This window comes from Patagioenas fasciata, chromosome 17, assembly GCF_037038585.1.
Source record: "Patagioenas fasciata isolate bPatFas1 chromosome 17, bPatFas1.hap1, whole genome shotgun sequence".
Lineage (NCBI taxonomy): Eukaryota > Metazoa > Chordata > Aves > Columbiformes > Columbidae > Patagioenas > Patagioenas fasciata.
The window spans coordinates 5,032,899-5,042,952 of NC_092536.1; the positions used below are offsets into that span (position 1 = coordinate 5,032,899).

A 10,054-nucleotide genomic window follows, 5' to 3' on the forward strand; every position below is an offset into this window, starting at 1 on the left:
GCAGGGCACAGAGCTGCGCTGCCAGTGTTGTGCAGCCTTTCACTTGCTCCATGTGGACTTTGGTCTCACTCTCACAAAGGTCTCTGGAGCAGACCCCAGCCTGGTGTGTCCCTCTGACCTGAGCCCCGTGGCCAGCTGAAGGTCCCACGTGGTTCACAGGACAGCACTCTCCAAACCAGAGCCTCGGACGTGAGACTCAACCAGCCACTCTGGTGGGGGAGAAGTCGTGCTCACAGCAGCCTGGCAGCTTCTGAATTTCCATGGTGTTTGCTATTATCTCGTATCTGGGCTCAGCGCTTTTATTGCCAGGCTCAATCGGTGTCAGGCAAAACCCACCCCTGGATCATGAGGCCATCACGCCCAGCCTCCCAGGGGGGAGAGTTGGTCAGGTGGGGGTGCAAGACTTGATTTTGGGAATAAAGATAATGGAGCAAGGTGTCTCTCCTCATTCAGCGCAACACCTCCAGCTGCTTGCAGGCTCTAGAAGGGCTCCAATCAGTGGTGCAGGAACTGAATGAGGTCCTTGAGGACTCCTGGCTTCAGGGACGACTTTGGCTGGCCCCTGGAGCTGTGAGGAACTGGGAGGATTCCAGTGTCCCCTGACTGCAGTGGGTCTCCCTGTGTTTCTTTGGGGAGAAGAGACCAGCAGCGAGAAGAGAACAATCGGGAGTTCCTGGGCTCCTCATGTGTAATCTAGTATTAATTCAATATTAAAGTGATGGGCATACTTCTTTGAATTCTTCTCCGGTTTCTCCGGTGCGGTGCAGCCTCACAGCCCACTCTCTCAAGGCCACGTCCATTTGCCCAGGATGGCCACCACATCCCTGCTCTCAGGGGTACAAGGACCATGGTGCTGTAGGGAAGCTGTAACCTGAGCTTGGGTTTCTCGCAGGCTCCAGGGTGAAATTCTACCTACACATCCCGCATTTGGCTCTGCTGTGGAAGGGGGAGGGAGCCCACATCTGAGCCTGGATGTGCCTGGCCCAGACTGTTGGGATGGCTTCTGAGCCAGCACCTGGTCTTTGCACCTCCCACCATCTTTCAGGCCAGGCTCAAGCCCAAGCCTTTATTGCCAGGCTTAGAGTTTAAGGCCGAGAGCTGGGGCTGCCATGAAGGTGTTTCCTCCATCATGTGTGGTTTTAGTGCTACTGGGTTTGCCTGCGAAGCCGTGGGGAAGGGTCCTGCTCAAGAGGAGCAAAAGCAGCAGTCCTCACGAGTGCTGCCTCCAAAAGGGCCACCCAAGAGCCATGGTTTGGGGCACAACAGGGAATTAGTCACCCTTTGGGGATATGGGCGGCCAGCGATGAGAGAGGCTGAGATCCTGTGCAAGAGGATTTCATTTCAGCTGATTTAGGACACGCAGCCTGATCGAGTCCTGCTCGATATCTATGGGGTCTTGCTTGGTCTCTCTGGGCTTTGTGGTTCCTCCTTGAAATTATGCTGATATCCCACTCCCAAGGGACATGCCCAGAGACCTGCAGTTGCAGGAACCACCACCGTGCCACCCGCTTCGACTCGGGTTGTGCTGATGTGGACAGGACCGAGCCTCGCCGTGCCAGGCCGAGCCTAGCCGTGCCGTCCCGAGCCTAGCCGGGCCAGACCGAACCCAGCCGTGCCGTCTCGAGCCTAGCCGGGCCGGGCGGGAGGAGCCGAAGGGGCCGGGGGCGGAGCGGGGCCGTTGGAGGAGCGGGGCGGAGGAGCGGGGGCCGCGCCCCTCCCCGCCCCGGCGCAGCGCAGCATGTTGCGAGCGGCCGCTTGCGTCTCCCGGCTCTGCCGCGGCCCGGCCCGGCTCGGGGCACCGTTCTCGGCCGCCGCCGCCTCTCCCATCCCGGCGCCCAACCCGCGGCCCGACATCGCCTATAACAAGGTAGGGTTGCGCCGGGGGCCGGTCCCGTCCCCGCGGCGTGGGGAGCGCGTCTCCGGGGTGCGGGGCTGGTGCTGGGCTGGGGACGTCCCGGGGTAACGCGGAGCCGGGCGGACATTCGGGCCCGATGCCCGGGGCTGCAGGAAACCCGCTTGGGAAAAAACAAGTGTGGGTGCAGCAGCTGCAGGGAGACACAGGGCTTGTGTCCTGCTCTGTCCCCATCCCCGACGTTTTTCAGCAAATGCGGAGGGGGGGGAAGGTGCCTGGCTTGGTGCTGGTTATCTGCATGGATTCGACCTTGTGCCCTGAGGAAAACACCGCCCGATGCCTTGGGCGAGGTGCAGATGGGGATCCAGCGTTCCTCTCCCAAGCTGCTCCTTCCCAGCGGCCACGCCAAGGCCCTTGGCGAGTGTTCAGCAACTTCTGGGCGAGCACTGTGATCTTGGTGCTGACGTTCTCTTGCCACGGACCTAGAAAAACAAATTCAGCCTTACGGGGAAAGAAAGAGTTGGTGAAAAGCTGCTGTTGGCACCTGGTTTGGTTTCAGAATCAGTTAATCAGGGAAATGCTGCAAAAGCTCTAGTGCTGTGTACAAAATCAACTGGATGGGTTGTGTGTGAAGTGTCTTCCTGCTGTCCAACCTCCCGAGGCTCCCACTGTCCCTGTGCAGCTCCAGCGTCCAGGGACCTACTGAGACGGGAACCACTTCTTATTCATGTGCTGTTTCCTGAGATGTTAATTCTTTTTATTAACTTGAAGCTGTATCTTTTGCTGTCTACTTTTACACTAAAATATCTCCTTCATGTTGTGGCAGTTTTGGAGCCCACACAAGTTGGGTCTCTTTTAACTAAACAGCCTGTGAAGAAGCCATCAAACAACTAACCCTCCTGCTGATTTTACCTAGGTCTGGCTCTAAGCCTTAAACACTGCTTTGCTTTTTCATTGCAGATTTTCATAAACAATGAATGGCACGATGCTGTCAGTAAGAAAACTTTCCCTACTATCAATCCGGCAACAGGAGAAGTTATCTGCCAGGTTGCCGAGGGCGATAAGGTAAGTTTTGTTGATGAGATCGGTTTGTTTTCTGCGTGAGCAGGTACATGGGGACTGCGAAAGAACAATCAACTCTCGCCTCGGCAGCTCCTCCAAGTGCCGTGTGTGCAGCAGTAAGCGTCTGACCCACACTAATACCACGTTGAGTGCTGCTTGTGCTCCTCCTCAACTGCTGCTTTCCAGAAAAACCCTCTGGCTTTGCCTCTTAGCAGTGGCAAGCTGGGACTGGAACGGGTGGAGAGGAATGGATGTGGTGTGCAGCGGAGCTGGGGCTGAAGGCAGACACCTCTGCAGTCCCCTGAGTGCTGTCACCCAGTCACGGTGACAGAGGAGACAAAAGGTTGGGATTCACCTGAACAGCCCCTTTCTGCCAGGGGAAACTGTCCCCAGCCCTGGGAGTTAAAAAAAGCAAAAGAGATGGTGAAAAATAATGGAATCATCCTGTGCCATATGCAAGGCCCTCCTGGGAGGCTGGGCAAGGCTGAGGTGTTTCCCAGCAATTCCAGGTTCTTCCTACAGTCTGGAAACTTGTTGGTGTTCCCCACGGGAGGGTGAGCGAGGGAAACCCTTTGCTCTTTGCTTGTCCTGGCAAGAGCATTTCAGTGACTCAGAGCAGAGAACCGACTAGAAACAAGTTACTGCCCTGACAGGAGAAAACAATGGATTATTGGTATTTGATCAAGGAAAAAAAACACCTTCAGACCGCGCTGGTGAAATCAAATCCTGAGCAAGTGTCAGAGTTGCTCCTTCCTCACCCTCTTGCCCAAATTCCTCTGCAGGCAGATGTGGAGAAGGCCGTTAAGGCTGCCAGGGCCGCTTTCCAGCTGGGTTCGCCTTGGAGGAGGATGGACGCTTCTCATCGGGGGAAGCTGCTGAATCGTCTTGCGGACCTGATCGAGAGGGACCGGGCCTACCTGGCGGTGCGTACCTGCTCTGTGGCTGAGCTCTGCTGCCACCCCTGACTACAAGGGGAGCGAGGCAGAAACAGGGGGTTTGTGCCCTTCGGGTGCAATAGGGACTTTCGCTAGAACTGGGAGAGAGACCTATGAAGGATGAGGAAGTTGTTTTGGGAAAACGAAAACAAAACGTCCAACAGGCAGGACTGATCAGAATCGCAAACTTGAGAATCAAATCTAAATCTGTATGCGTGACTTTCCCCACCTCGCTCTTCAGACGGTCTCACTGTGTTTTGCAGGCACTGGAGACTCTGGATAACGGCAAACCGTACGCCATCTCCTACCTGGTGGATCTGGACATGGTTGTCAAGTGTCTAAGGTAGGTGTGGAGGCTCCAGGACAGCACAATGTTGGTATGAGCTTTATGAAGCAACCAGCTGGAGGAAGTATCTTTTATTTTCTGGTGACAGGAGTCTTACTATTTTACATTCAATGACCAAAAGTTTATTGTTGCCAGATACTTTGCAGGCTGGTCGGATAAATTCCACGGCAAAACCATCCCGTTAGACGGAGACTTCTTCTGTTATACAAGGCACGAGCCGGTGGGGGTCTGTGGACAGATAATCCCGGTAAGTAAAGCGTGGTGTTTCAGGAATTCGGTGTTAGCACAAATGGTTGTCTGAAAATGCAAGTTATTATCTGTTACTAACCACTGCTTCCTCCAGTGATGAGGAAAGTTCTGCTTGCACCAGCCGGAAGGGCTGTTACTTTGCTCTGGCAGTACAGAACTGTTGCTTTCATGGGCTGTGAGTAAGATTTGTTTTGTATCTGCTGGAGAAAAAAAATTAAACGCCTTCATAGGAGTTGCCTGGCTCAGAACCACAATCAAGTTTAAACTGCTACCTAGCATTAAAACCAAAAGTCTGTGTGATGAGGAAATAGAGTTTGTGTGCAAAATTCAGTTTTATGTACATGATCTTTTTTTGGTACCTGGTAGCAAGTACAGCAAGGTGGTTTGTCAGCAGCAAAGCCATGCGTACGCAGTGATCCGTGGATGCTGTTACCTCTTGGTAGGAGCAGCCAGATTCCCACTGTTGCACGCTGCATTTGTGTGTTTGTCATATTTGCATTGAGCAAGAACTGAGCGTAAACGCCTTGCAGGTCTTTGTGCACTGCTCTGTCATTGCAAACAGGCTTTATTTCAAAACACCTCTAAAGAGCATTTAACTGTTAAACTGTCAGTAAAGATTAATTGCAAAAAAGTTAGGGTTTTGCAGTGGTACTGGGAGACCTCGTGCTTCTGAGTAGGGTTTTCCTGGACAAGGAGGAGGCAGCGCTGGAAAAGGAGCCGCACGTTGAAGAGCAGCTGGGGAAGGATCAAAAGCTGCTTCCAGAGCTACTGCAGCTGATTTGAATGAAGCTCACTGGTCATTTACTGTTTAATTGGAAACTTTCAAGTTCAGACAAGCAAATACCTCCTTGTTTTTCAGTGGAACTTCCCACTGTTGATGCAAGCATGGAAACTGGGGCCTGCCCTGGCGACTGGGAACGTGGTTGTGATGAAAGTGGCGGAGCAAACCCCCCTGAGCGCTCTTTATGTGGCTAATTTGGTCAAAGAGGTGAGTGAAAAGGCTGCTGGAGTGCGGTGGGATGCAGCCAAACTGGGGAGCTGCGGAGGGCTTGTGACAGGAGGAGAGAAGGGCTGTCTGATCAGAAGAAAGCCGGGATTGTCTTGGGTATCTTAGCATTTGATTCAGCAAGAAAAAAAAAAAGCCCTTGTCCTTATCAATCTGTGTGCAGCTGAGATAAAGCTTGATTAGGGAAGGACTCTTTGAAGTCAGTTAAATAACTTCAGGGTGATTAGATATATAACTCCAAACTATGCTTAGGGCATGGGGTGGGAAGTTGTCCTGTTTTTTGTGAACTGAACACTAAAGAACTGGGAAATTTAAAGTGAAGTTGCAAGGGCTCTGTTCTTCGTGGGAGGCCTCCTGAGGAGTTATTAACAGGCGAGGGGAGGTGAAATCCTTGACCAGTAAAAGGAATTTCTTGCTGCAAACCGTCAGGCTGGATTCCCACCCGGCGTGGTGAACATCATCCCTGGCTACGGGCCCACGGCCGGTGCTGCCATCTCCTCCCACATGGATGTTGATAAAGTGGCCTTCACCGGCTCCACAGAGGTAAGGGAGGACCTTCCGCTTTCAGCCCTTGGGATGCGGAGAATATCTCATTCCTTTAATACCTTTTCTGTAAAAAATACTGGAGGTGTCTTGCCTTCTATCCATCTTTTTTAAAAAATACAGCTGACTTCAGGGGGTGACATTTATTTTTACTTTACAAAAGACTCTTTAGGTGCCTTCTTTAGAATTCTTCCTATTGTTTTCCTTGAATTGAGTCTTATGAGAGCTGAAACTCTGGGCAGACCTCAGTTATTCCCTTAAAGTCATGACAAGGAAGGGATTATGATTAAATCACTGTCTGAGATGTGAATCCAGCCACCCTGCCAGGTGTTGCTTTGTGGAGGAGTTAATTCCAAGTGCTCGTTCTTGCCACCATACAGGTCGGGCACCTGATCCAGAAGGCAGCAGCAGAGAGTAACCTCAAGAGGGTGACGCTAGAGCTTGGCGGGAAGAGTCCCAACATCATTATGTCCGACGCAGACAGTAAGCACCCGCCAGCCTCAGATTTTATCTGCCCCTTTTCCAGATCTGTTGCTTTTTCTGTACCCAAACCCTCCCCTGCGTGGTGGGAACGTCTGGCTTGGACACCACCTGGCTGTTCTTCCCCCAAAAGGTCTCTGTGCCTCCCGCTGTAGCTGCTGCGTTTGTATCTCTGTGCTGCTTCACTCCCACGTCTTCCTCAGCGCTGTGAAGTTCAGTTATCAACAAATAAGAATTGTTTTAGTATCTTCCTTCAGTCTTAGTTCCATTTTTGTTTTCATTTCTTTCTCTTCGCGGGTACCACTCTTTTTCAGTCTTGAGAAGTTCTGGTTCCCTCATCCCTTGCATATAGACTCATTTTTGGTCTTGATGAGCCAAGATACTCCTTTTATTTAGCAGTAAGGAAGAAGAATCTTCTAGATCCAAAATAAGAACTGTGATCTGCCTCAGATATTTTTTTTCTCTAGCATGAGGTGCTTTAATAAACCCTCATACTAATTAAACATGAACGTAACTTCAAAAGCATGGGAAATGCCTGTCAGCTGAGGGGACTGTGTGTCACTGATGTTCAGCAGTCTGCACGACAGTTGTTCAAGTTCAAAATAAGTCACTTACTGGCTCTGGTTCCGTTTGCTGACTTGTTTTCTCTCCTCTCCCCGATCTCAGTGGACTGGGCTGTGGACCAAGCCCATTTTGCCCTCTTCTTCAACCAAGGACAGTGCTGCTGTGCTGGATCCCGAACATATGTCCAGGAGGATATATATAATGAGTTTGTGGAGAGGAGCGTTGAGAAGGCCAAGGCCAGGGTGGTTGGAAACCCATTTGACTTTAAAACTGAACAGGGGCCTCAGGTAAGAGCAGGAAACGTCCTGAACCGTTATCTCCTGCAATTGCTCTAACCTTGAGTTGTTTTGCATCAGTAGATGAGAACTAAAGGAATTTTCGGTCTCTTGATTAACCTCCTTTGAACTGTGCCCATTATCTCCTTTCTTGTGCAGGAGGGAGAAGTTAATTAACCATTCTGATTACTCCAAAACCTGGCATTTCAAACTCATAGTCTCCTTTGGAAGCTGGTGTGGCAGTCTGTTGGAATGAGGAATTGCCAGGGCACAGTCGCAGGCACAGCTGGTAGTAGTCAAGTCCTTTTTTAGCCCCAGTAAAGCTGAAGCTGATCTGTGTCCCTGTGGCTCGCAGGTAGACGAGGAGCAGTTTAAGAAGATCCTGGGTTACATTAGCACTGGGAAGCGAGAAGGAGCCAAACTGCTGTGTGGTGGCAGCGCTGCTGCGGACAGAGGCTTCTTCATCCAGCCAACTGTCTTTGGCGACGTGCAGGACAACATGACGATCGCCAGGGAGGAGGTGAGACCTGCGGCGTCTGTCTGTCTGTCCACCTCTCACCTCTTCAGCATTTTGCCCCTCTGATGGAAAAAAACATGGCTTTACAACCAGTGGACATTCATGAACTGTGAAACTCGGTGCTTGTTAGAAAGTTACCACATCAAACTTCCTTCTAGATTATATCCTGACCTTTTCATAATATGAGAAGTGATACTTCAATGTCCTATTTGACTTCTACCATACTACCTAACTCCGGCATCAACCACAGCCTCCCTCGTGATCAGTTTTCACAGATTTTCACATGCTCTGTTTGGATTTCACAGATATTTGGGCCGGTCATGCAGATTCTGAAATTCAAAACAATCGAGGAAGTCATTGAGAGAGCAAATGACTCCAAGTATGGTCTGGCAGCCGCAGTTTTCACGAAGGATCTTGACAAAGCAAACTATGTGTCCCAGAGCCTGCGAGCTGGAACAGTTTGGTGAGCCACACCACTTCCCTCTCCCTGAGCTGCTGGAAGCTTCCTTGTTTCTTGCTAAGTTTGCTCTTTTTCCTCTACTTCGGATCCAATTTTAACATGCGCTTTACTGAATGTAGTGTCAGACCTTCAGCTGTAACACTATCTGTTGGTAAAATTTAGGTAGATTAAGCTTCCATGGTCCCGCTGTGGATTAACGAAAGGGATGGGGAAAAAGAAATGCAGTAACACAGCTGGCACTTCCATTAATCAGCTCTGAAACTACTGGTGTTTAACTCTTGGTTTCCATTTCAGGATAAACTGCTACGACGTGTTTGGTGCGCAAGCCCCGTTTGGCGGCTACAAAGCTTCTGGGAATGGGCGAGAGCTGGGAGAATATGGTCTGGAGGCGTATGTAGAGGTGAAAAATGTGAGTATCCCTGCGTCCAAGGGCATCTCCAGAGTGTGTTTGTGCCTGTTGGTGCAGTCTGGCCTGGGAGCTGCAAGGGGAGAGTACAAACTGGCAGATGAACATCACTTAAGAGGGGGGATCTGAGCAGTGACCCCCAGCACTTAACGCTGCTCTCAAGTCCATACGCCCTTGGGTGCCGGTGTTGGGCAATCCCGGCACTGCAGGCTGAGTAATTTCCTGTAAAGAGATGCAGAAGAGCTGTCAAATGGACGCTGCTGCCTCTCGGTCTTCAAGCCAATAATGTGAACACTGTCTCCAGGAAAATAACTCATCGCTTTTCTTTTCTTCTTCTAGGTGACGATCAAAATCCCACAGAAAAACTCCTAGAGGACAGCAGCCTTTCCGCACGTCTGGAAATGCCTGCGCAGCTTCGTGAGATACAAAGCAAAGAAACTTCTGCTTAAGGCGCGCAAAACTTAGGTGGAAAACATGTAACTCTTTGTTAAGTAATGTTTCTTTACAAGGTGCCTGAAGGAGCTTTTGTTAAAAAAATATCACTTGGCTTTATCTTTTTAAAACACCAAATACAATCGAGTACTATTGCGTTACATGGTTGTATTCTTGTAGCGCCTGTATCTGAGGAAAACACTTTTTTTCAAGAAATCATGTCTGTGCTTGTCTGGTGGGCAGTAGGTTTGATATTAATTAATAATAATTGGTCCCTCTTCTGTACACAAAGTGAACTGAGGCTCAGTGACCAACCTCTCAGCCTCTGTTTGTGAGGGGAAAGTTCTGGGCTTTTCTCACTGTATCTACTCAAAATAAACATTATTTTCTCAGAGATGCTAACCCTACAGTTGCTGGAGTTTGTGTCAGTCAGTGGAGCAGGAGCTCAAGTACAAGCAGAAGTTTATTTTCTTCTACACGTCAATTACTCTGTCTCAAGGAATTTTGAAGAGTCTTTCTGATTTTTCTGTGCTGCCTTAACGGTAAAATAAGCCCGATGTCTAACTGTCCCCAGCAAAGCCAGCGGAGGTGGCGGTACCACAACAACAAAGCAGCGGGAGGGGCGCTGAGGGTGCGCTGTGCCTCAGGGAGCGGGCGGGGGACGCTGCCCCCGGTGTCACTGGCGGTGCCGTGCGGGGGACGCTGCCCCCGGTGTCACTGGCGGTGCCGTGCGGGGACGCTGCCCCCGGTGTCACTGGCGGTGCCGTGCGCGGACGCTGCCCCCGGTGCCACTGGCGCTGTGCGGCGGACGCTCCCGCACGAAGCGCAGCCCGAGCGCCCCCGCCACCAACCCGTTCCCGCCCCCGGGGCGGCCTCGCGTCCCCAGATCTCGCGAGACTTCGCCGCTCTCGCGGCGGGGGGCGGGGC

The 10,054-nt window shown here is 51.2% G+C and overlaps 1 protein-coding gene across 1 annotated transcript; it reads left to right on the forward strand.

Moving 5' to 3' along the window:
- Positions 1-1,704: 1,704 nt before the first annotated feature.
- ALDH2 (aldehyde dehydrogenase 2 family member) lies at positions 1,705-9,529 on the forward strand. The gene is made up of 13 exons (XM_065851230.2): positions 1,705-1,867; positions 2,813-2,917; positions 3,697-3,837; positions 4,113-4,192; positions 4,331-4,442; positions 5,304-5,432; positions 5,880-5,993; positions 6,374-6,476; positions 7,140-7,324; positions 7,668-7,832; positions 8,135-8,292; positions 8,584-8,698; positions 9,035-9,529. Exons 1-13 carry the CDS (start codon positions 1,739-1,741, stop codon positions 9,065-9,067), a joined length of 1,569 nt encoding a protein of 522 aa, XP_065707302.1. The 5' UTR covers positions 1,705-1,738; the 3' UTR covers positions 9,068-9,529.
- Positions 9,530-10,054: the final 525 nt, after the last annotated feature.